The sequence below is a fragment of the Penicillium odoratum genome, assembly GCF_028828045.1.
Source record: "Penicillium odoratum strain IBT 22623 chromosome Unknown utg000005l_segment0_segment0, whole genome shotgun sequence".
Classification (NCBI taxonomy): domain Eukaryota; kingdom Fungi; phylum Ascomycota; class Eurotiomycetes; order Eurotiales; family Aspergillaceae; genus Penicillium; species Penicillium odoratum.
This window is the reverse complement of record NW_026643147.1, coordinates 2,174,441-2,199,481: the sequence shown is the minus strand read 5'-3', so window position 1 is coordinate 2,199,481 and position 25,041 is coordinate 2,174,441. Positions and strand designations below refer to the sequence as shown.

The following is a 25,041-nucleotide window of genomic DNA, read 5'->3' as shown; positions in this document are numbered from 1 at the left end:
GCCGGATTTGGAACACATCTCTCTCAATTCATTTTGACCCTGAGAAGTGCACATGTGTGAGAGGTGGGGCTGCCCCAGGTTTCCCCGGTGCTGAATAGTACATGCGGGGTAGTGGAGAGACACATATTAGTTTAAGAAAATAGAAACCGGTTGCATGCTTTATGTGAATATCAATAGCTTGATTGAGTCATGTATGTCCCTCTAAGCCCTAGTGGATGGATGAGTTGTGCCGCCCCCTCACCAAGATCTCGGTATAAATCCATGGGTGTCTCCTTGTGCGGGTTGGAGGAATATTGATTGAAATTATGCATTATTTCATCTCATGCGATGAATAAAAGTTTCTACTGTGCTTTCAATTTTTTACAAACTTAATCAAAATTGAAGCTGGCTCCCTAAGTCTGGTCATCATGGCAGACGCTATGTCATCAACAACATTATGGCAGAACAGAAAATGCCTTGTACTGTGCTGTATCGTGTCAATGGCTAATATGCAATACGGCTTTGATCTAGCCGCTGTTGGTTCATTACAAGCCATGCCGGGTTTTCTTGAAGTATTTGGATATCGTGACCCAAACAGTGACACGGGATATGCGATTGATGTAAGTAGTATGACCTTCCTTCTCATATACAATTTATGGCTAAAATGACGCATTATTCAGAGCACCGTTCAACAGCTCATAACATCACTATTAACCCTAGGATCTTTTGCTTCTTCGTTAGTGGCAGGGTTCTTCTCGGCTTACCTAGGCCGCCGCCATGCGCTCTGGCTTGCCTGTGTTGTCAATGCCGTCGGAGTTGGAATCCAAATCGGAACTACATCTGCAGGTGTATTATACTTCGGCCGCCTGCTATTGGGATTCGCGAATGGATTCCTCGTTACATTTTCGAATATCTATACTTCCGAAGTAGCACCTGCTCACATGCGTGGAATCATGGTTGCCCTGTTCTCATACTGGGTGAATATAGGAAGCATCCTGGGCGCCTTGGTGGACAACTATACTCAGAAGCGACTCGATCGACTTTCTTACCAGATCCCATTGGCATGCCTTTACATTGTTCCAACCTTGTTATTCGTTGCATTGTTTTTTGTCCCGGAAAGTCCTAGATGGTTACTTCATCGGGGAGATGAGCAGGCAGCTAGAAAATCGCTGGAAATCCTTCGGGGCACTGCTTCCTCGGGCTCATCTGACAGGGACAGTGGAAATGACAATGGCAGCAGCGGTAGTACAACCATGGCTCTATCAATATTGGAGCTAGAGTGGGCGGAGATGGTCAAGGGTGTAGAAGAGGAAAAGCGCGAAGAAGGAAATGTAGCGGCGCTGGATATGTTCCGAGGTGAGATTGCAATTTCCATACTTCAAATTTCTATGCGAAAATATTCATAATGATAGGTGTCGATCTTCGCCGAACAATCCTTTGCTACTGTATGATCGGCTGTCAAACTGCATCGGGTGTGTGGTTCCTCATAGGCTACCAAACATATTTCTTCACAGTTTGTGGTATCACTAAAGCCTTCCAATTTTCCATAATGAACACCTGCTTTGGATTTTTAGGGGTTAATTTTGGACTGTACGCCATCCGAGAATTGTTCGGGCGTCGCTCAGTTCTTATGATCGGTGCCATCGCATGCGGTCTTTGTCAACTAGCAAGTGCGATTGCCGGTACAGTGAGCCCCAATACGCTTCCAACGGGCAGAACACTGGTGGCATTTACGGCATTGTTCATGTTCTTTTATAACGGCTGCGTCGGGGCTGTGAGTTACCCTGTTGCGACAGAGTTAGTCAGTTCGAGACTCCGTGCGTGGACTGTTGGTACGGCTACTTCGCTGGGATATCTGCTTGCTTGGTTGGTAAACTTTTGCACCCCTTATTTTATCAATCCAGAGCATATGAACTGGGTGAGTCATCTTATATAAGTTCTCGCCACATGACTGTTGAAGGCTGACCAGACTATAATACATATAGGGAGCTCAATATGGATATATCTGGGCTGGATCGAATCTTGTCTGCGTCATCTTCTTCTATTTTTTCATGCCGGAAATGAAAGGTCGTTCTTTGGAAGAGCTGGATGAGATATTTGCTGCACGGGTTCCAGCGCGCAACTTCAAGTCGTACCAGTGCCTGATTCGGGAGGCAGCTAGAATAGAGGCTGTCGGTCTGAAAATCGGTCATGATGACGTGAACTGAAGTTGACACTGGAGATCAGGGGTGAATATATACGGCAGCTTATTGTATTCTAGGATTGACTACTAGTCGACTGAAAATTTGCTGAAGTTATGTTGTATGATTTGTTACTCACTTCATAGGAAGACTAATCACATAATGCAAAAAAGAGCAGATACAAAGATTTGAATAGTGACTGAGAATCATCATACAGAACTTTAAATACAGAGAAGATTGGCCACAAAACATTGGCAGAAGATACAACTAGTGGCCGAGATTAATCATAGGGCTCAAGTAACAGGACCACTGATCTCAAAATAAGAACAAAGAACATAAAAATAGCCACTAACAATAATAATATGGGTACTCAACGCGCTGTACAGGGTAGGAGATCAAAGCACGATTGAGTGCTGAAGGTTACAACGAGAGACTCGTGAGAAAGACTGGAGAATCCGTCTGTTCATCGCTATCGTAGAACAGGTCGTCACCATAGCCAATTTGTTGCCCAGGGAATTGCATATCTGAAGAAAGTAAACCGATGTCTGCAGGGGGTAAATTGATGTTCGCAGAGAGGAGGTCGATTTCTGCAGAGAGGCAGTCGATGTCAGCAAAAAGGTCGTCGATGGGGGGCAGCAGAGGGAAATCACCGCTGCCGCAGGCAGAGGGCAGTGCCGAGGTGAAGGATTGAGCAGCCTTAATCTGGGTCTCCGGAGGAATATCAGGAGTGACGATATGGCTGACAGGTTCAGGCTGAATGATAGCACGCTCACGCCACTTAGCAGTGTTGCGTTGTGTGCTTGCATCCTTCTTCTTGGCCTTGTATCTCTTGTGGATGCCCTTGAATTCTTCGGCCCGACGCTTCGCACCGTGAGATTGCGCTATCAGGTGCGCGTTCAAATGGTTCAAAGTGCCATAGGCTTTCTTACAACCACTTTTATCACACTTGTAGATGCGATCGACTTCCTCATGTCGGCGACGAGGGCGCTTTTGCTGGCAATTCCCGGCAATGGGAATAAACGAGTAGATCGTTGTATTAGGAGCATTAAATGGCTCCGACAAACTATGTGTCTGATCACGAACGAGCTGTGACTGCTTGGACGTCTGGTGGGAGGCTGGTAAGTAGCCCTGATACCCCATATTGTGTCCCTGGGACGGATAGGGGACACAATAGGGAGGGTAGGTGGGGACACACGAGGGATATGGTGCTTGGGTCATAATACGAGCACCAGCAGGCCGTGAGTGAGATAGGGAGATGAGACTGAGAAGTTCAGAAAGAGTGAAGTTGCTTGATGCTTGTGGTGATGAAGGTCAAGGTCGACTTCTCAAGTGATGGATGAACTTGTGTGTAATTGAATGTTTGCAATAGAATGAGAGGGATGGAAATGAAGAGACAAGAAATAAAGGTAAGGAATATAATTAAGGTACATGGAAGGACTACAAGATCAAGCCTTGTCATGACCCATGGTTGACATGCTGGATCTGGGCAAGGAGCCCCTTCAATGAGCGGGTCCGGGGTCTAGTACGCTTAATCTGATCCTCCGGATCTCTATAGCTACGCCAATACGGTTTAGCAGATCAGATATAAATTTGGTTAAGTATAAAGTACCCGCTTACGTAGTTACTTAGAGTGCTAATAGTGGTACCTAGTACCTAGTCTCCCCACTTGGAGCACCACTTCCAGTACCTACTAGACTACTTTGGTAAATTACGCAGTTGTATCTACTAGACCTCAGCAATGACCGTACCAACTAGTACATTTGAGCATAGCAGATTGGCTATCAGAGTACTATTTTTTGTAATATAATTTGCTTATCCAAAATATGCAATGATGATAAATTACCAAAAATATGTCACTCTACGTTCTCACCTTCAATCTACATTCAGCTCACTTGATCTCTCAGCTGACTCATTTCCTCTTACTACTTTTACCCCATCTTGAGCTTGAAGCTTTCTTCTTTCTGCATCTATCTTTGCTTTCAACTTCAACCTGAAATCATGCACTCATGATAGGTACTCAACCTTGTGGTTGGAGGAAGATACGTGTTAACACAATGAAATGGGTCGCTGGTTCGACGTGTGCCTCTCTCTCTATTGGACTTCACAGGAGTACAAATCGTTCCTCTCTCGAACATCATTCCCAATACAACTCCAAAATTTTGGCCTGAGCCAACAAATTGCTGACGCCCTGATCAACTCAGAGTATCAAGACATTCTCTGGACTCAAGACAGCTTGACAGCAGCGATATCGCACTCTTCATACGTCCGGGCACCCAATTTGCGTGATCTCTTCGTCTGTAGGCAACACCACAGTGAGACACACGCCTTCTATGCGCCTATACTGCGCTTGGTAATCGCTTCCTTACAATGCTAAGCAATTTCTGAAAGTATCTGTGGGAATATGGTCATACCGCCATTGGTATGGTGAAAACAAAGGCAGCAACTGGCGCTACTGAGCACTGTTCCTGTGCGAACGAACTATCATTGCGTAGGGTCAAATCGAATACGTCAAGTACCCCCAAGCATCTCAGACCGGCTCTAAAAAAATAAAACGTGACACCGGCTAGGAAGACCTCGTAATTCCAACTGAGTCAAATCCTTGATTTCATTTTGAACAACTACCAAGCCCGGGGAAGTATTGCTAAGAGGAAGCCTAGTTTACACAATTCGAGAACACTCGAATAAAGCTGAAGGAATCATATCCTTACGTTTTGTCAACCAAATTAGCAAACACATATCGGAAGATCTCTCGACTCTTGTACAAGTTCTCCACACGCATGCGCTCATTATCCAGGTGGGCGTTGTCACTTGCTTGTCCACAGGGTAGATTAGCCGCAGGGGCTGAGAATACCTTCTCCAGGAAGCGAATAGTCGGGATTGATCCACCTTCACGAATGAAAATGGGCTTCACCGTTGCGGGCGAAGTGATTGGGGTGGAGGATGCTGATGTGGAGACGAGGGTCTCAGACTGTGCGTCGGACTTGGTTCGAATGGGCAACGAAGAGGAGTCATCGGGGGTTGTGGCTGTTTGAGTAAGGGTGGAAGAAGTTGGGACAGTGGCAGACTGCACAGACCGCTTACGGGCAGCCGATTTTTCGGGGGATAAGGTGGTGGAAGATGTAATCACACGGTCAACGCGTGATGCTAGGCTGTCCGAGGAATCCTTGCGAAGAAGGCTCGGGCCTGAAGGAATGGCCGGTTTGGGGGTGGCAGGTTGCCTTCCATTTATGGGAGGGGTCATTGGCGGATACTGATATTTCGAGCCTTGCTGGTCTGGCGTCCATGCCACAGTGATTGCTTCGGAAAGTGTGGCGAAGATTTCATTGTCTGGGTCTCCCAGCCAGGCATCTGATTTTCCAGTAATCTCGACCGTGAGGTCATTTTGTGATTCCAGTAATGCGAATTGTTCCTGAGCGAATGCAGTGAGAGTGGCTGCGACTTCGTCCGCTTGTTGATCTGGAACGATACGGATCGAGAGACTAGCCTTCGCATGTCGGGCAATGGTTGTAGTTGCGTTCTTGCTGCCGGGGACTTCCATCGAGTGAATTGTCAGCGACGGCTCGCGCCAGCGGTACATGAGCGACTTAACCAAGGCCTGGCGGTCTTGAATCTCTGGGTGCTGAGGTAGCAAGATATCCGCAATGGCCTCGAATCGCTTCTGCTCAGCCTCTGTGATTGGACTGACCGGGTCGTGGAAACCAGGCAGATTGATTCGACCCTTTCGCCCAACCAGAGTCGATACCAAAAGCGCTACATCTTTGACTGGTTCGTCAAGCAAAGCACTGCCATCGATACCACTGTGCAGATCAGGGTGATCGCTAGTCACGACTAAGTTGGCATGCACCACACCTCGAAGACCGTAGGTCAGACAGGGGTTGTAGTCATCGAGCCAATAACTGTTGGCGAGTAAAATCCAATCCACAGAACCGATTTCAGCCTGGTGCTCATGCACAGTTTGGTGAAATCCTTGTGATCCAGATTCTTCCTCTCCCTCAATCAAAAAGACCACATTGCAACGAAGTGACTTTGTTCGAGTAAGGTCAGCGGCAGCATACAGAGACGCCAAGATCGGTCCTTTGTTGTCAGAGACACCACGACCATAGAGGAATCCATTGATCGAAGTCAACTGATAAGGGTCGGATCTCCACTTGGGACGATTGGTATCGGCACCAACAACGTCGTAGTGGCCGTAGAAAAGAATCGTCTTGTCAACTTTGTCTGGCGAGTTCGCATTGAAACGGGCATACACAACTGGATTAGTGTCCTCGCCAGTAGTCAAAAGCTTTGTGTTTGCACCAAGGTAGTTGCAGTGCCGACGGAGAAATGCTGCTCCTTGATTGCACTCGCCCTTGAATTTGGGACTTGCGGATATGGTCTTGAATGAAACAAACTTGGCCAAGCTGTTCACCATTTCATCTGTGCGAAGGAGAATTAATAAACTAGTGCTTTTTGTGGCAAGATAAAAGATTAACCATACCGTTGCTGATAGGCGGTAGCTCATCTTGATTGAGAAAGAATTCTGTCAAGTCCCAAATACCAACCGAGTTATCGTTGCCACCCGTGGCATAGATGTGTCGGTTCTTGACTCGGCCGGTAGCAGATGCAAGCATAGTGCCTTCGTGAGCGATCCATCCGCCAACTTCCTCAAATCGGGAGTTAAATTTCTGAAACAATCAGCTGTTGGAAAAACAAAAGGACCATGCGGAGTTCCATATACCTTGACTGTTCCTGTTGAGTCTCCACAAATAGCTACCCCTTGAATCACATGGACCGCCCATAGGTCACCAGTGTGGTGAACAATCCGCTTGACTAATTGCTGAGAGTCCAGATTCCAGATGTTCAGAGCGCCACCCGCCAGGCCACAGTAGAGTAGTGAGCCTTCCACGGCGATGGAGAGGACAGGGTCTTCATTCTGCAACTTCGCGATTTGAGTCGGTACAGCTCCCGGCTGCTGCCCGATCCGCCATAACTTCACGGCACCATCCCCAGAACCAGTTAACAAGACCTCCTCGGAGGGAGTAGACTCAATCAGCCCCTTGACTAGCAGCATGGAGTAAACATAGCCATGGTGGGCGAAAAGCTTATGGTGGTCCCGCTTAAAGGAAATGACTCGGCCCCCCTCGGAGACTGTGTGGGCGCCATCCGATGGTCGTGGAGCAGGGGTACCATCTGGACCCCGGGAGTCGAAAAAGCGATGAGTCCGCTTTGATGGGTGGGCTACTGAGGTTTGACTCAGGGAGCTTTCTTCGGACAGATCACACCATTGAATACTGGTGTTCTGCGCACCACAGTAGATGGTCTGATTACTCGCGGAATAAACCACGGTGAAAATATCACCCACGTCATGGTGAGGATATATAGAGTAGAGTCGCTCAAATGTCCTTGTGGACCAGACCTAGGCAAGAGGATGAGTACTCGGCGACCCCACCAATACGGGATAATACTCACATTAATTACTGAGTCACCACCGGTAGAGAAGAGCAGATTTCCATCCTCGGACAAATACAGGCCCAGAACGCTCTCTTTGTGGGCATGCACCGACAAGACAAGATCGTAGGTCTCCAGGGACCAAGCCTAGAAGATGAGTCAGACCGGAGAATTGGGAATTGACAAAGTCAAATTGAAACAGCGACCAAATACAGTGCTACTTACCACAATATCACCTCCTTGAAGGCCGGCAAAGACACACTCATCATCAATGACCAATGCGAGGACGGAGCGGCTAGCAAGCACGCGATGGCCGATCCCGCAATCACTTAGTGGCGCGCTGCTTGCATCATCATTTCCGCGCGCTAGAGATCGAGCGTCAGATCCCCATGTCTTGGATTGGTCTTCCGCCTCGGAAGTACTTCCAGAATCCACTATATTCATTGCGTGGTTCCCAGTTAGTCAATGACTTGGTGAGATGTTTTTTTTTGAGGTGAAGTTGTGTGGAGGGCCAGATCTCCCCGCTGTCGGATGATTGGATCCACCCAGAAAACGATCTTTGGTTCTTGGGGTCGGGAGGCTCCGGTTTAATCACACTTCCACGATAGTTTAAGAACTTGATAGGATACAAGGAGATGATAGAAAATGGAAGAAAAAAAGGAGAAGAAAAGGAGAGAAATGGCGGTGCGGGAGATCAATATCCATTGCACCATCGATAAAGTATTCGACTCACCACCCCTTGAATAATATCTTTTATGATTCCAACAACATGCCGACCTACTAGGTTTGTCTGTCCGTTAGCGATCGTGTTCTTAATAGTTATACAGTGATCTTCATTCTTAGATTGTATCCGGTCGCATCTCGGTCGCAAGTCTCCAGGTGTCGCAGGGGATATATGGATATGGACTCTTGCGACTCACTTTTCCCATTGTAGTCTGGCCAAAGGAGGCCGTGACTGAAAATAAAGTACAGCCATAACTGTAAGGTAGAAATTGCAAATATGCACTCGAGTACAGTGCAAAGCATGAAAAGGAGAACTTAAACAAGACACATGTTCAGATCAGCGGTGGGCAGATAAGACAAATGACTGGATGACTTCACCCGCTCGATTTCATTTGTACCTAGCGCTTGTGACGGTTTTAGAAATCCAATGTTGTAAAGTATACAACTTTCACCCTGCAGCTGTCCATCCTATGCCAAGCTAAATTCATTTTGATTCGGGAATCTCCTGAGGCATATGTATAAAGCCAAGTTGCACAGCATTGATGGCGCCATGAGTCGTCATCGACTCCTTTGTTTCAGAGTCTGTGCCGATTTACTTCCGAGTGCACGGAACATTGCATTATCTACAAACCAGTCGAGTATCTTCAAAGAATAAACCAGTGACAGCACAGCCACATGTGGCTGATATGACTTATCCATTGACACCAGCCACAGTGGCGGTGACATTAAACCAATTACAGTCATCAAGTCACCGCCTCTTTAAGTAGTCCCTTCAAGAGAATATTCATGTCCCCAATCACAGATCGACAACAAACCCTTGTTCCCCCCACTCAGCACTCTTTGGGCCCCAACTAACTCGTCTTGTCGTGATGCGGTCTTCTAAGCGCTCGTAATTCGCTTCTACCTCTCGCATCACTGGAACCCAATTCTGCCTTATGGTCCTGCTACCTGCAGCTACCGTTCGCTACTCTGCCCAACTCCTGCTCCTGCACGCTGATGCCATCGTTATTTCCCCCCCCAGCCTCCTCCATTTCCCCCCATCGCTGTTCCCCATAAGTAACGATATCTCAAAATCCAATCGGACCTGACCGGTCTTTTCACTGGAGTTTAAAATAACCAGCTTAATCAGCTTGGGTACTCCGTACTAATAAATCTTTTCTGCCCCTATCTTATTTCAATTTATACTTCAGGATCTACTTCTTTTTATTGCCTTTCAACCATTCATTTATATCCTGGCTTTTAGATCATTTAGCTGGAATCACTAGTGTCTCACACCGCTCTTTTACCCATCACAAAAATTATCTGATGAGTTTGACGTTCGACGATCCTTTCTGATGGCGCCGCTCGGCCAGACAATCGCTGTGATTGACAAGTCCGGCAAGGTTGTTAGCACGGTAAGCTGGCCCGGATTCAAATGAACCAATCGAAGGTTATCCTGACAGCAACAGAGTAAACAACTGTTCGGCGTCTTCAGTCACGCAAAGGCTGCCTATCGCGAGCGAAAGGCCCATTTTGACTCGGAGCGCAATGCCAAGATTGCAGAGCAGCAGGTACTGCAGGCTCTCGCCACCTACCAGATCGATGACTCCCCATCAGTAGCACCGTCACGGCGAAGTCATGCGTCGAGGTCACGACATCAATCTAGTCGCAGTGTGCATCATCGGCGTGCCTCATCTCGATACGAGCAGGATTTGCATTCGGGTGCCTCGAGGGCCGAATATGTCTTTGATCCGCCAACGGAGCTTCCCCGCAGACATACCCATCATGAAGTCGCGCTTCGCGAGCCTGAGGCTCGACCAACAACTGCCCGCTCTAAGTCCGATGCCTACATTGATATGGATCTTGCATACGGGGATGCTCACCCGGACACACTATCAAAATACCGTCCTCCGGTGGAAAATCCGGAAGATCAAAAGCAGCTGGATGGTCTGGTAACTAAGGCACAGTGGCTTTTGGAGGAGGCGCATTGTATGCAGCACAGCGCAACCGCCACTATCGCCCATCTTCAGAAGAACCCGGATGCGATGGCTGCTGTCGCTCTCACTCTAGCGGAAATCAGCAATGTCGCTAGCAAAATGGCCCCAACGGCGCTTACTGCATTTAAGGCCGCTGCCCCTGCAATCTGGGCTCTACTGGCAAGTCCACAATTCCTGATTGCTGCTGGTGTCGGATTAGGAGTGACAGTGGTCATGTTTGGAGGATACAAGATCATCAAGAAAATCCAGGCTGGTGCTACTGGAATTACTCAAGAGCCACTCGAGGGTGATGAGGTAGGCGCAGAAGAGGAGCCGGAGATGGAGGAGTTGATGGAACTCAATGTGCAATCGGAGAGCCGCGTCGAGATGTGGAGACGTGGTGTGGCAGACATTGAAGCTGTCAGCATGGGCACATCAGTAGATGGCGAGTTCATTACTCAACGAGCCGCCGCCTTGTCTGGAATCGACATTACAACGGCCCGCATGGAGAGAGATCCACGATTCAAGTTCGATGATGATGCTTCAATGGCCTCATCCCGTCGCTCTCGTCGGTCGCGCACATCCAGATCACATGCACATGGACACTCTGAAGGACATTCTAGGAGAGAATCCAAGTCCGCTCCCAAAAGTTCGGGGAGTATCTTCGCCAGATCTACCAAAGAATCATCCAAGGCTCCTAGCAGGGCTCCTAGTCGAGCCCCAAGTCGAGCCCCAAGTGAAGCCCCAAGCAAAGCGCCCAGCAGAGCTCCAAGCAGAGCGCCTAGTAGGGCGCCTTCCAAGTCTGGCAGCCATGTTTCAGAAAAGGAGAAGCGACCGAGCGAGAAGAAGAAGAAGAAGGGCCCAAGCCGCTTGCGCCTGATGTTTACGGCTTAAACATCCGTTGTTTAAAAAAACAATCTCTTTCAACCCTATATACGACAGATAGCCTTTTCCATTTCTCATTGGCTCAACATTGTACATTTTCTTGCCACATCAAACCCCCCGCAGACATGTCCCGTCGTGATCACGACCTGATTTTCTCATTGCATGTGCTTTCGCATTTTCTTCTCCTCGGTATGCACATGGTACCTGTTATCAGTCATTTCGTTTCATGGGGAATAATGAAGAGCAAAATTCGAGGCAGCGCTAAATCACCGAACCCAACGCGAGTCCGAAATGTCCCTATGCAAACATTCATAAGGTGGGATTTATGAAATCATATTCAAGCGTTCTTTTTTTCTGTTGTGAATTTGTGATGCATTTGGAGGTTTGGAGCATTTTAATTTCACGTTTATTGCTAGCGTTAGGTAGTTGCTCAGTCTATTCCTAGACCGAAGATAAATTATTGCATTTGAGCGTGACCCCTGAAACCTGGTACTTCATCAAGTACCTTGACGGAAAATTTCTTCTGCAGCATAGACTTCTCTTATATTCCAAACCTTCGGAGGCATATGCAGCTTTCATAGTTTGGGGCCTCAGGCAGAGCAGCGGAGTTAGCGCTAAACCTCATCAAGCCCGAGTTCCACAAGTAAACAAACAATGAATTTTCAAATTTAATTTTAGACTCTGGTTCTTATAGAAAGTTTTCCAAAACCATGGAAATTATCGGCCTCGAGATTGGGGTTAATCTATATATACTGGATCCCGGCACAGGTCGTTGAGAAAGCCTCCAACTGCACGGGTGCACATGTGCCCAGGTGGAGAACATGCACAAATATCCACAACATTCAAAACATCCGTGCCTATCAATAACTCAACACTTGAACTGCATTGATTGACATATGCCGGATTATAGGAATCCTGGAAAACTTAAAATGCACACCTTGTCGCCTCCAAGGCTGGTCGCTGTATCAGTTCGCGATGACGATATTCATGCGACCTATCGTTTCCCGATAAAGATAGCTACATATGTGGAGTTTGCGCCCAGTGAGTATCATATTGGTTGAAAAAATGAACCAGTTGCCGATCTATGTCTAGTGGGCATGTATGGTTTCTTTGCGTTTCTTTTATCTTGCTTTTCTGAGGAGGGGGGATGAGGCTTTCCGTATGGTGTGGATCGTTCTATGTCATCACGGCAAACTATGACGCACTTATCGACGATCGGAGGTACCTGCTAGGTAACAAGCTGACATCAAGTGCGCTTAACCATGGGCAAAATGCTCTAGAGGTCTGGCCAGTATGCATTTCACAATTCCTATATACCAGTAGTCTCTTTGAACAGATAGCTGCTTTGAACTATAAGCATATACCCTTAATCGTCATCTTCAGGGTGGGATCTCTAAGATCTGGATAGCAAAGGTTACCGAACGGACTGACGAACGGAGGGGCTGAAGATCATCTGTCTGTACTCTTAGTTAAGACTAGTCCAAAGTCTATTACATCAGATCGCCTTTCGAAATATCGTCACTTGAAGATTACGATTCAGCTCAGGTCTGACCCACTTACCTTCAGCGAGGTATTTAAACGACTTGCCCCTCCAGCACCAGAGGCAACGATACAATTCAAATATCACAAATAACATATCAATCATAACCGCTATAATGACCATCACCATCCCCGAGGAGTATGCCGAGCTCATGAAGCCGAATGGCCATGGCAACTACCTGTACATCCCCCAGCGGTTTAGTGAGCTCCACCCCGGTGCGGTCGGCTTTTTCGACAAGTATGGACTCTGGAACACCATTACCGATCTATCAGTTCCCGGTCGTCCCGAGAAAGATGGCTACAAGGCTCCTAGCCAAGCGGTCTATTATGATAAACCCTCTGAGAGCGTTTGGAAAACCACCACTTCGAGCAAAGAGGCCGAGGCCAGCTTTGGACTTACGGGAGGTCTCTCGGGTGCTCTTACTGCTGCCCCGGTCGATGTATCCGCCGAAGCGAAGAACAAATGGGGAAAGACTGGTAAAGCAGCTCTCATCACGGATGACTCTGTTGTGGTGAACGAGTTCCTCAAGGCTCCATGCAGAGACGTGATTACGGACTGGGTCAAGCAAAACGCACAAACTCTGGTGAAAGGACCATGGGGTAGCTATATCAAGGATTATGGCCTATGGGCGATCAAGAAGACCTGGTCGACTCAAGAGTGTGCCATTACCATGACGAGCGCCCATAATCGTGATACCAGCGCCGGAATTGATGTTGGAGCCACTGGTATTGGAAAGGTCGGAACCAGTGGGTCTTCGACTTCTAAGAGCAACAATGAGGGTTGGACGACATATAAAGCTTCCGAGGTTTGAATTCCCGCTTACCTTGAATTTGTTTCAACAGCTGACCCTGCGAAGGAGGACAAGGCGCTTGTTGTCTCGTACGGTGGAGCTAGCTTCAGGCTTCATCGGTTCAAGATGTTCCATAGCAAGAACGTAAGTATCTCGAATGGCTTCCCAAATGGACCTAGCACTGACATGATTACAGCCCCTCACCCAAGTCCAAAGAGAAGCCTCCGACTCAGTCGAGTATGCCAAGCCCGTTTTCGACGAGAATGGAAACCAGACTGGTGTAGAGTTCTTCAGACCAGTATGCGATGAAAACGGAAATGTGGTCGGAGAGCAGAAGATTGACAGGGAGGTCGAGCAGAAGGCGAGAGAGGAGGAGCAGAAGAAACTAGAGGAGGAGAACGCTGAGTTTGAAGAGGAAGTTGTCGTTGAAGGCGATGAGGTTGTGGGAGAGGACGAAAGTGAAGCTGAAGCGGAGAGAGAAGCAGCTCGCGCACTGGCAGAGAGGCGCAAGAAATTCTCTCAGAAGGTCATGACGATCCATAACAACCCTGAGTTGAGTGAGGAACAGAAGAGGCAGGCGTTTGCCGCACTGTTAGCTGCCGACGTGACTGTGACCACTACGACAATCCCGGCGTGAATCCCAGAAGCCTCTGTGTATACATAGTTTAAATAGGAAATGTTTAACTTCTACCTTCAACACTCAACATTCTCAGAAAATACACGAAATTATCCTCTGTTGTCCCTGAAATGGGGTTCTTCGTGAGCCCATCTTTTCTTAAAGTATACTTCTCTGTCAAGGCACTCAAGATCTTTATTTCTGTGAAAAGCTTGATTTATTCTTGACTCTCCCAATTCAGTTGGTATTGGCAAACTTTCGGCTGCGTTCAACAAATTCTTTGAATCTAAGGTGTTGCCGCTTAAATAGGGTGACTCTATCAGCATTCTATCACATTCATCGATGCCTTGTACAAGTATATCCTTGAGCCTTCACGATCGAACGAGTGGAGTCGGTGCGTCCCAGACGGCCGTGATCTAAGCGACCGAGGACATTTCCGGCGATCTGCGACCGCCTCGGGCTTTTGGACGAGCTCGCAGCAGTCGGAGAACTAAAGCACTAAAGCAACCTCGGTTCCAATACCGGAGAACTAGGCGTGCAATCCTCATAGGAATAGTGAAGGCGGCTTTCAAAAGACCACGCTTTTTACCCAGGCTGGTTTTCTCTCGGTAAAACATTATCGTCTATTGGATAATGCGGAGAATACGACTGACTCCACAGTGACCATGGGGTCAACCCCCACTTTTGCTTCCGGCTGGTCGGCCAGGACTCCGTACTCCGATCGCTACTTTTAAACGCCGCTCTGGGAACCTCCTGAATCATTGTTTCCTTACCAGAATCTATCATTTTGAAAATGGGGAAAGTATTTGATTTTGCCGAAGGTATGCCAACTCTCTTTTACTTTCAAGTATTTATCAATTCATTAACTGAGTTACAGTGGCTAAACATGATAACCGCAAGAGTTGCTGGGTCATCTTGTATGGCAAGGTGTTTGATGTGAGGACATCACAATTGTTGTGCTTTCTCTTTCTAACAAAAAGTCACGTCATATTTTAGGTGACCGACTTCGTTGCTGATCACCCTGGAGGTGCAAATGTCATCCTCAAGCTCGCAGGCAAAGATGCAACTGAGGATTTTGATCCCGTCCACCCAGCCGGTACTTTAGAAGATAACCTCAAACCCGAGGCTCTTCTGGGGACTATTAATCCAGCGACTCTACCCGAGAAAGAGTCTTTCCTTGTGACTTCCCCGAAAGCTGATGATCCTCCTCATGTCGATGCCCTTTTGAACATGGACGAGATCGAAGAATTGGCTACAGCAAAGCTAAGCAAGAAGGCGTGGGCATATTACTACTCTGCTGCCGACGACAAGATCTCCAAACGTCTCAATACAGAGGCGTTCCGCTCTATTCTTTTGCGACCACGGATCTTCATTGACTGCGCCAATTGCAGCCTAAATACAAAGTTACTAGACAACCACGTTGCTCTGCCTATTTACATATCTCCAGCAGCTCAAGCTCGCCTGGGGCATCCATCTGGCGAAGCAGGAATTGCCGAGGCATGTCGCGCCTTTGGGGCCTTGCAAATAATTTCCAACAGCGCCTCCATGACGCCCGAGGAGATTGTTGCTAACGCCTCCCCAGAACAAGTATTCGGCTGGCAGTTGTACGTACAAGAAGACCGAACCAAGAGTGAGAGAATGATTGCACGAATCAACAAATTGGCTGCGATCAAGTTCATTGTTCTGACTCTTGATACTCCCGTAATGGGCAAGAGAGAGGATGACCAGCGTGGCGGTAATGTTATTGATGAGATTACAGATGATTGGAAATCCACCGATGGCTCGGTGCAAGCTCGAGATAAAAAGGCATTTGCCGGGTTGGATCCCACGCTGACATGGACAGAGACTCTTGCGTGGTTGGCCAAACACACCAGTCTCTCTGTTATTCTCAAGGGCGTTCAAACCCATGAAGATGCGTATATTGCTTCCTTTCATCGGCCCCAAGTGAAGGCCGTGATCCTTTCAAATCATGGTGGCAGGTCCCTTGACACGTCTCCTCCTGTCGTGCACACTCTACTTGAAATCCGCAAATACTGCCCTGAAGTATTTGACAAAATTGAAGTCTGGGTGGATGGAGGAGTTAGGAGAGGAACCGACGTGGTCAAGGCCATTTGCCTTGGTGCAAAAGGTGTTGGCATTGGGCGACCTGCACTATTTGGCCTTTCGGGTGGGGGTGTGGATGGGGTGAAGAGAGTTTTACAGAGTAAGTTCGGGGTCTGTTATTACTGGAACAAACCACTGACTGTATCGCTTGCGTTGTAGTCCTGGCCGACGAGACCAAGACTTGTATGAGACTCCTTGGTGTTGAGAAGCTTGAGCAACTTGGAATGCAACATGTGAGCACAATTCCATTCAGCATGATTTTATTCTACACTTCCTTGACGCCTCTAATACCTGCTTTCAGATCAACACCCGCTTCGCAGAGCAACAGATCTTTGATGGGCCTTCAGACCTTGCAGCCTGTCGGGCGGCCCATTTGTCAAAGCTTTAGGCTTTCCTTCCATCCTTGAGTCATGATGTGAATATTATTTAAATTAGATATGTATAATCAATTACCTGCTTAGGTAATGAAATGCCACAGTCACATTGGGAAGGAAGATGTCCTTGCTTCATGGGTACTTTCGCTCGGGGCTATATAGAGCACCGAGCACTGCTCAAATAACTCAAATCGATAATTTTACGTCACAGATGATTAAACGTGATCAAAGCAAGGGTTTCAAAAGCCCTTAACATCTGATCTACACTCAACGGGGATTTTTGCGAACGCCCTAGCGGATCATTTCAATAGGCTAGATCCCTTGCAGATCGCACATAGTAATGATCGACGATGCTCAAGGGATATCTCAGCAAGCTATTTCATTTTTCATGCTGCACTAATAAGTTTCAAAAAGTACTGGTTCATCATTCACAAGTCTATCGCGCCCACGAATTGGCATGATGGGTTGGATGCCACATGGGTACCCGTAAGGAGTTCCTCCACACACGCAATTAGTGGGACTTTGAAGATCCTTCCTTACGAGGTCGAATCACAATTGTCTCCTTCAAAAATTTCAGGATATGTTGCATCTCACTGGATATGATCTATCAATCCTGAAAATTTTCACGACTCCTAGATTGAAGTTCGGTGCACCACTCAACAATATAAAACCATGAGGTCAACCAAAAATTTAAAATCCATTCACAGTCACTTCAAAGTCGCAATCATCAACCCAATTGTAAGACACGTCCCTTCCAAATGCCTTCTATTCAAAATCTTGTCATTCCAGCAGTGCTCTCGCTTGCTGTCGCTGCAAACGCTCGCTTAAACCTGGTAAGGAACCTCGAAAATCATTGGTCTACCCATCCAACCCAGCTAACATAAGTCAGGGCAACACCTTGCTTGGAAAGCGTCTCGTCACCAACTGCCCTAACGAATGGATACCAGTCAACTACAACGGGAACGACAAATGCTGCCACGGATCCCTCTCTGTGGAAGAGGACAACCAGCCCTACTGCTGTGTGATGGATTATGACAATTACCGCGACGTTGCAAATGATGTCCGATTCTCAGACTGCTTTCCCTTCTGCACTGGCAGCAACTACGGAGGCCCAACTGTGACCTGGAGCGACGAGCCCACCTGCATCACCCGGGTCCCATTCACCGCGAACGGATACTCGAGCATTGTTTCAGCGGCCGTGTCCTCTGGTCGTTCTTCTTCCTCTACTACCACTACCACTACCGGTCCAGCCACCAATGAGGCGACCGCGACATCCACTAGTGATTACAACGGTGATAGCCAGGAGGCGACATCAACATCGACATCGACATCGACATCGACATCTACTTTTTCTGATGATTCGACGAGGAACGCGGCACCGATTGCCACTGCCGGTAGCGTTCTCGGTGGCGCTGCCTTTGCTGCTGCTTTGCTTGCACTTTAGGTTATATTCTCTGCTTAGTTGTTGATACTGATGAGAAAGGCTGTACTCTCATGAAGGATTATTGCTCTCCCCTTTCCTATGTTTAACGAATTTTGGTGTAATAAGTGAAAGATTATACTGAATGAAATTATGTGAATGTTGTTGGTCTTCGCTCCTTATTCTCATCATGGATATACTTTCCTTAGTAATGTCTCCAATTGATTGTAGATTTGCCATAGCTTATTTCCCGATGTGGTTAGATTGTCCTTGTGTGCTTGGGAGATAGTTAATCCCCGCGATGATGTAACTACTAGTTAAGTATTTATTTGACGCTTTCGCGGGAATAGACCCTCTTCAATTCAACAACCACACAACATGACTTCAATTACTGCCCCTCAAATGGCATTCCGTGCCCATCGTGCTGTTTCTTGTGCTCCCAAATGGACCAGTCTCTCCGGCATACCCCGGACTCAGCCGGCCCTCCGCCGGTTCTTTGCGGCTTCTACCCAGGAACAGCCGCGTCTGCGTCTGGGATCAACTGGTATAGTGAAATTGGAACGAATTCTTGGTCAACGGATAGTAATGACATGTAATAGCACCCAACTTCAAGGCGTTGACCACAAAGGGTGAAATTGATTTCCACGACTTTATTGGAAACAACTGGGCCATCCTCTTTTCCCACCCGGCCGACTTCACCCCCGTCTGCACGACTGAATTGGGCGCCTTCGCGAAGCTGAAGAATGAGTTTGAGAAGCGTGGTGTGAAGATGATTGGCTTGGTGGGTTTCAATACGCAGTGATGGGTAAGCAGGTGTTTCTTAGCTGACACCCTTCTTCTAGAGTGCGAATGATATTGGCTCTCACGGCGAATGGATCAAGGACATCAACGAATGTGCTTCGACTGACCTGCAGTTTCCCATCATTGCCGACGCCGATCGCAAGATCGCTTTTCTCTATGACATGATTGATCAGCAGGACCTAGACAACCTTGACGAGAAGGGTATCGCGTACACTATCCGCTCTGTCTTCATCATTGACCCAAGCAAGAAGATCCGTCTGACGATGATGTATCCCGCTTCGACTGGCCGCAACTCTGCTGAGGTTCTACGCGTGATTGACTCTCTGCAGACGGTCGACAAGAAGGGCGTCACCACGCCAATCGACTGGCAAGTGGGTGATGACGTGATCGTTCCCCCTTCTGTCTCAACCCCTGACGCGAAGAAGAAGTTTGGTGAGGTTCGTGAGGTTAAGCCTTACCTGCGGTACACGAAGGTCTAAACAAATTTGCGAGTCTTTACCTGTAAACAATTGAATGAGTTGGCACAGTCCAGGTTGTGTCCCAAAACAGGGAATTGCCTCAAGAAAATTATTTTTGGAATCACATGGGATCAGCCACCAATTATCTTGGTAGTCGGAGCTAACTCCCACTGCGCCATCCGACGGTCAGCACGCGAATCATTCATTTGTTCATTAACTACTCCATACTAGCTAATAATTCAAATCGGACAAATCTCGGATAATTGCCTAGCAGTGGTTCACAGCCACCATTCTCACTTTTTGCCTTCCCCTGACAGAAATGTTTGATTATCCGGGGAGAGATCGGCACTGCAGGAACCAAACCTGCAGATAATCCACCTATAACGGGGCTTCGTCGTTACACTATCACATCGGCTAGTATGCAAGCGAACTGTCAATCTGCACGGAGTGACGATCTACTCCGTGTCAGGATTATGACAACCTGATTTTGTGCCTATCACACGTGGATCTATCGATACCCCTCTCCTTTTCTCGTGCGGCACAAGTATATAGTCGTATATAAGGCCGAACTTAAATCATTGTAAATGTCTATCCTGCCTGAAAAGTCGCACAGGACGGGACGTCGAGTCTGGCCTGCTGTTATTCGTACACAAACGACCCATTGTACACCATGACTCGCTGGTCTCATCTGGCTCTCGTGCCACTCCTACCTCAGGTGCTGGTCGCAACGCCTGTTACGGATGGAGAGTCAAACCCTGTGCAATTGAACCCACGCGACGATGCCGATTATTCTTCGCCGCCATACTATCCCACCCCGCACGGGGGTTGGGTATCAGACTGGTCAGATGCCTACGAGAAAGCGTACCAGGTTGTCAGTAACATGACACTGGCGGAAAAGGTGAACCTTACCACCGGAACAGGGTTCTTCATGGGGCCTTGTGTCGGTCAGACTGGAAGTGCGCCGCGATTCGGCATCCCGAATCTGTGCTTACAGGACTCCCCGTTGGGAATTCGGGAGACGGATCATATCACTGCATTTCCGGCAGGGATCACGGTTGGTGCGACCTTCAATAAACAATTGATGTATGATCGGGGTGTTGGGATCGGTCAAGAAGCCCGAGGCAAGGGTGTCAATGTTCAATTGGGCCCAGTTGTTGGACCTCTCGGGCGCAAGCCCCGAGGGGGTCGTAATTGGGAAGGTTTTGGCGCAGACCCGACTCTTCAAGCTATTGGAGGTGCCCAAACTATCAAGGGAATGCAAAGCACCGGCGCCATTGCGGCACTGAAGCACTTTATTGGATACGAGCAAGAGATGTATCGGATGAGCAGCATTATTACAAAAGGCTATTCATCCAATATTGATGATCGTACCCTTCATGAACTTTACCTTTGGCCTTTTGCAGAAGGTGTTCGTGTTGGTGTGGGCTCAATGATGACTTCGTATAACGATGTAAGTTCTCGCCCTGTCGTTTCCAAGCCCTACCTTACACTATCTAGGTGAATAGCTCGGCCTGTAGCCAGAACAGCAAGCTCCTTAACGATATCCTTAAGAACGAACTTGGCTTCCAAGGCTTTGTTATGACGGACTGGCTGGGTCACTACAGTGGCGTGGGATCCGCTCTTGCTGGCCTCGACATGTCTATGCCGGGCGATGGCTCTGTGCCATTGCTTGGGGACAGTTATTGGGCCTACGATCTATCTCGATCCGTTCTCAATGGCAGTGTCCCACTCGATCGTCTTAATGATATGGTGAGTTGTGGCCATGGCCTTGCAATATACACCTATTAACATCAATTCGCAAAGGTGACTCGGATCGTCGCGACCTGGTATCAATTTGGTCAAGATAAAGACTACCCTCTACCTAATTTCTCTTCTAACACCGACGCCGAAACTGGGGAGCTTTACCCCGGGGCTCTCTTTTCTCCTACTGGCGTCGTCAATCAATACGTCAATGTTCAGGGAGATCACAATATCACTGCTCGTGCTGTTGCACGCGAGGCCATCACCCTTCTCAAGAATGAGGATAATGTACTTCCCTTAAGCTACAACGACTCCCTTAAGGTCTTTGGCACGGATGCCGGGTCAAACTCTGGTGGATTGAACTCATGCACTGACCAAAGTTGCGATAAAGGTGTTTTGACCATGGGATGGGGCAGTGGCTCCGCAAGCTTGCCGTATCTCATCACACCTCAAGAGGCCATCGCAAATGTCTCCCAGAACGCGGTCTTCTATATTACCGACTCTTTCCCATCTGATATCACCACCAATACCGACGATATTGCGATAGTCTTTATCAATGCTGACTCCGGGGAAAACTCCTACACCGTTGACGGTAACCCCGGAGACCGACTTGTGGCAGGCCTAAATGCCTGGCACAACGGCGATAAACTGGTCAAAGCAGCAGCGGAGAAGTTTTCAAATGTTGTCGTTGTAATTCACACGGTCGGCCAAATTGTGATGGAAGAGTGGATTGAGCTAGACTCCGTCAAATCAGTCCTTGTGGCCCATCTCCCGGGTCAGGAAGCAGGTGACTCGCTAGTGGACGTTCTTTTTGGCGACTACAGCCCAAGCGGTCATATGCCGTACACGGTCCCAAAAAGCGAGTCCGACTATCCAGATAGTGTGAGTATCATTGATCAGCCGCTTGGGCAAATTCAGGATACTTTCACCGAAGGTCTTTATATCGATTATCGCCATTTCCTCCAAGCCAATATCACTCCACGGTATCCCTTCGGCCACGGACTGTCATACACCACATTCAACTTTTCAGGTCCTTCTCTGTCAGTAGTAACGGCAATCGACAGTACTTATCCTCCGACAAGACCCTCTCAAGGAGCCACACCAACATATAATACCTCCATTCCCGATCCTTCCGAAGTGGCATGGTCATCGACTAGCTTTACTCGCATTTGGCGTTACCTTTACCCATACCTCGAACTCCCGCAGTTAATCACTGCATCAGACGACTATCCTTATCCCGATGGCTACAATACTACACAGCAGCCCGGGGTGCGCGCCGGTGGTGGCCAAGGTGGTAACCCAGCCCTATATGACATTGCATTCTCGATCGATGTTACGGTCACAAACACAGGAAACCGACGAGGAAAGGCTGTTGCACAGCTATACGTGGAGCTTCCATCCAGCTTGGGTCTCGATACTCCATCCCGTCAACTGCGCCAGTTCGAGAAGACCGAAGAATTGGCTGCTGGTCAGAGTGAGACTTTGACGCTTGAAATCACTCGGAAGGATCTCAGTGTCTGGGATGTTGTTGTGCAGGACTGGATGGCACCTGTCAATGGCGAGGGAATCAATATTTGGATTGGTCATAGTGTTGGTGATCTTCCAGTGCTTTGTTCAGTCGGTACAGGATGCTCCGTTTCTTGAGAACTAAGCTTATCATAAATATATTGCCTTAGTTCCTTATTGTTTTTCTTATAATGTGTAAACTTTAGATTAGAACGCGGGTTCCACTATGTCAGACTGTAAACTGTAGACCGTAAATTGTAAATTATAACTTGGTCCATGTTTACGCGAAGGTGACTTAAATTAATCAAGTAAAAAAGATACTCATACAGCAATGAAGTCATTGTACATACTCGTATTAAATGTGACTCATAAAGCGCTTCGGGTGTAGAGCGGATCCAGCCGCAAGCAGAGCGGATTCCACTCCGGCGGGGGATGGGATCTTGGTATCTGGGGTTGAAAACATTTTCTTTCTTTGCACCACCACATTCCAAGAGAAGGCACCAAACACAATGGCTTCAGAGATGGAAGTCATCGAATTTCCTTCCCCGCCTCGGGGAAAGCTACGTATCACTGCCATCATGCTAGCTCTCTCCGTAAGACCCCAAAGAGATTTTTTTTCTTTTTTCCTTGAGTTGTTCTCCACACTAAATAACCATATAGTTATCTATGTTTGTTGCTGCACTCGACCAAACCATCATCGCAACTGCTATTCCCACGATCGCAGCCAAATTTAACTCTGCTGCGGGATACACATGGATCGGCGGTGCCTATCTTCTGGCCAATGCAGCCGGGTCCTGTATCTGGGCTAAGCTGTCGGATATTTGGGGCCGCAAACTTATTCTGCTTATTGCAGTGGCTTGGTTCTTGATCAGTTCGATTATCTGTGCTGCTGCCGTGAACATGCAGATGTTGATTGCTGGTCGTGCGCTGCAGGGTATTGCCGGTGGAGGAGTCTTGCAGCTGAATACAATTATCATTTCTGATCTGTTTAGCGTTCGGTATGTACTGAGATCTAATGATCATACTCAGATACTAATCCATTGAAAGGCATCGGAGTCTCTATCTTGGTTTGATGGAGGTTATGTGGGCTTTGGCTGGTGGAGTTGGTCCGCTGCTTGGTGGTGCATTCTCGGAATATGTCACTTGGAGATGGAGTTTCTGGATCAACCCCCCTATTTCTGGGCTCGCATTCATTCTTCTGTTTTTCTATTTGGATGTGCATAATCCCAAGACCAAAATTGCGGATGGCTTCAAAGCGATCGATTGGTTCGGAAGCTTGTCGGTCCTAGGTCTCACTCTGATGCTTCTTTTGGGCCTGGACTTCGGAGGTGAAGCATTTGCGTGGAGCTCACCCCAAGTTATTTGCCTGATTGTTTTTGGAAGCCTGTGCTCCCTGATTTTCATTTACAGTGAGAAGCGGCTGGCAAAGTACCCTATAATGCCGCTGGACATCTTCTCTCATATCTCGAACATCGCAAGTTTGGCTGTGGGATTTGCGCATGGATTTGTGAGTCCTTTCCGATGACCATGCTCGAACGGTACTGACGGCAAAGTAGGTCTTCGTTGCTGGAGAGTACTACATCCCCCTTTATCTGCAATCTGTGAAAGGTGCATCCCCATTGCGGTCCGGTATCCTGATTCTGCCGCTTGTCCTTGCCGAGGCATTTTCAGGCTTGATCACTGGCATGGTCATTCATCGCACAGGAAGATACCGAGAACTCATCTGGATAGGCCTTGTTCTAATGACCATCGGAAACGGTCTATTTATTCGTCTCGACGCATTCTCGTCCCTCGGAGAAATCATCGGATACCAATTTATCAGTGGATGCGGTGCCGGACTTCTTTTCCAAACTCCAATCATTGCTCTCCAAGCTATGGTCTCTCAAGATGAGACGGCAACGGCAACGGCTACTCTCGGCTTCATTCGCAATATGGCTACAGCTTGCTCGATCGTCATCGGTGGTGTCGTCTTCCAGAATAGCATGGGAGAGAGGAAAGCCAGTCTTTTGGCTACTGGCATGTCGGAAAGCTTGGCGGAACAGATGACAGGTGACTCCGCCGCGGCGAACATTGAGTATATCAAGAATATTGAGGATCCTGTGCAGCTGCTGGCTGTGCAAGAGGCCTTTGCGTGGAGCATGCGGAATATGTGGATCTTGTACACCTGCATGTCGGGCTTGGGTGTTATATTTTCTCTCTTCATTTTGAGGACTCGGTTAAGAGAGGAACATGTCGAAACCGTTACCGGGTTGAACCGCGAGAAGCAACCCGTGATTGAGAGTATCCAGACTCAGACTGCATAGCGAGTGACTGCCGATGACCCAGTTGTTTCCGGGTTCATTCTCCTTCCCAAAAATGCATTGACTGCTGGTGGGAACACTGACCTGACATATACAACTTCACCTTCGTTGCGGAACATTTTGGATGTGTGGATCTCTCTCCCCAAGAGGAGCTCTAGTGTCTGTAGAAAGTGCATTGGAAGAAGATTACCAATCTTTACGAAGATTATAATCTGACGCACGGAAATGGCCAGCTCAGGTGGAC

The 25,041-nt window shown here is 48.0% G+C and overlaps 10 protein-coding genes across 10 annotated transcripts; 8 read left to right on the top strand and 2 right to left on the bottom strand.

Annotated features, from left to right (window-relative positions):
- Positions 1–407: 407 nt before the first annotated feature.
- On the top strand, positions 408–2,186 carry N7520_006370 (uncharacterized protein; the record flags this gene model as incomplete). Its single annotated transcript, XM_057140304.1, has 4 exons — positions 408–599; positions 660–1,335; positions 1,392–1,897; positions 1,965–2,186. 4 exons carry the CDS (start codon positions 408–410, stop codon positions 2,184–2,186), a joined length of 1,596 nt encoding a protein of 531 aa, XP_056994310.1.
- A 393-nt stretch (positions 2,187–2,579) lies between these two features.
- Positions 2,580–3,299, bottom strand: N7520_006369 (uncharacterized protein; the record flags this gene model as incomplete). The annotated part of the gene is made up of 1 exon (XM_057140303.1): positions 2,580–3,299. The coding sequence occupies one exon, from the start codon at positions 3,297–3,299 to the stop codon at positions 2,580–2,582; it is 720 nt and encodes a 239-aa protein (XP_056994309.1).
- Positions 3,300–4,863: 1,564 nt separating this feature from the next.
- On the bottom strand, positions 4,864–8,030 carry N7520_006368 (glutamine amidotransferase subunit DUG2; the record flags this gene model as incomplete). Its single annotated transcript, XM_057140302.1, has 5 exons — positions 4,864–6,575; positions 6,637–6,823; positions 6,877–7,554; positions 7,608–7,733; positions 7,812–8,030. The coding sequence occupies 5 exons, from the start codon at positions 8,028–8,030 to the stop codon at positions 4,864–4,866; spliced, it is 2,922 nt and encodes a 973-aa protein (XP_056994308.1).
- A 1,613-nt stretch (positions 8,031–9,643) lies between these two features.
- On the top strand, positions 9,644–11,158 carry N7520_006367 (uncharacterized protein; the record flags this gene model as incomplete). The annotated part of the gene is made up of 2 exons (XM_057140301.1): positions 9,644–9,703; positions 9,758–11,158. The coding sequence occupies 2 exons, from the start codon at positions 9,644–9,646 to the stop codon at positions 11,156–11,158; spliced, it is 1,461 nt and encodes a 486-aa protein (XP_056994307.1).
- A 1,646-nt stretch (positions 11,159–12,804) lies between these two features.
- On the top strand, positions 12,805–14,116 carry N7520_006366 (uncharacterized protein; the record flags this gene model as incomplete). The annotated part of the gene is made up of 3 exons (XM_057140300.1): positions 12,805–13,494; positions 13,546–13,623; positions 13,676–14,116. The coding sequence occupies 3 exons, from the start codon at positions 12,805–12,807 to the stop codon at positions 14,114–14,116; spliced, it is 1,209 nt and encodes a 402-aa protein (XP_056994306.1).
- Positions 14,117–14,888: 772 nt separating this feature from the next.
- Positions 14,889–16,586, top strand: N7520_006365 (FMN-dependent alpha-hydroxy acid dehydrogenase; the record flags this gene model as incomplete). The annotated part of the gene is made up of 5 exons (XM_057140299.1): positions 14,889–14,916; positions 14,973–15,031; positions 15,092–16,298; positions 16,358–16,431; positions 16,500–16,586. 5 exons carry the CDS (start codon positions 14,889–14,891, stop codon positions 16,584–16,586), a joined length of 1,455 nt encoding a protein of 484 aa, XP_056994305.1.
- Positions 16,587–17,330: 744 nt separating this feature from the next.
- On the top strand, positions 17,331–18,016 carry N7520_006364 (uncharacterized protein; the record flags this gene model as incomplete). The annotated part of the gene is made up of 2 exons (XM_057140298.1): positions 17,331–17,405; positions 17,462–18,016. The coding sequence occupies 2 exons, from the start codon at positions 17,331–17,333 to the stop codon at positions 18,014–18,016; spliced, it is 630 nt and encodes a 209-aa protein (XP_056994304.1).
- Positions 18,017–18,370: 354 nt separating this feature from the next.
- N7520_006363 (peroxiredoxin) lies at positions 18,371–19,272 on the top strand (the record flags this gene model as incomplete). Its single annotated transcript, XM_057140297.1, has 3 exons — positions 18,371–18,536; positions 18,592–18,773; positions 18,835–19,272. The coding sequence occupies 3 exons, from the start codon at positions 18,371–18,373 to the stop codon at positions 19,270–19,272; spliced, it is 786 nt and encodes a 261-aa protein (XP_056994303.1).
- A 649-nt stretch (positions 19,273–19,921) lies between these two features.
- Positions 19,922–22,635, top strand: N7520_006362 (beta-glucosidase; the record flags this gene model as incomplete). Its single annotated transcript, XM_057140296.1, has 3 exons — positions 19,922–20,701; positions 20,749–21,000; positions 21,055–22,635. 3 exons carry the CDS (start codon positions 19,922–19,924, stop codon positions 22,633–22,635), a joined length of 2,613 nt encoding a protein of 870 aa, XP_056994302.1.
- A 371-nt stretch (positions 22,636–23,006) lies between these two features.
- N7520_006361 (MDR family MFS transporter) lies at positions 23,007–24,800 on the top strand (the record flags this gene model as incomplete). Its single annotated transcript, XM_057140295.1, has 4 exons — positions 23,007–23,090; positions 23,158–23,495; positions 23,545–24,004; positions 24,054–24,800. 4 exons carry the CDS (start codon positions 23,007–23,009, stop codon positions 24,798–24,800), a joined length of 1,629 nt encoding a protein of 542 aa, XP_056994301.1.
- Positions 24,801–25,041: the final 241 nt, after the last annotated feature.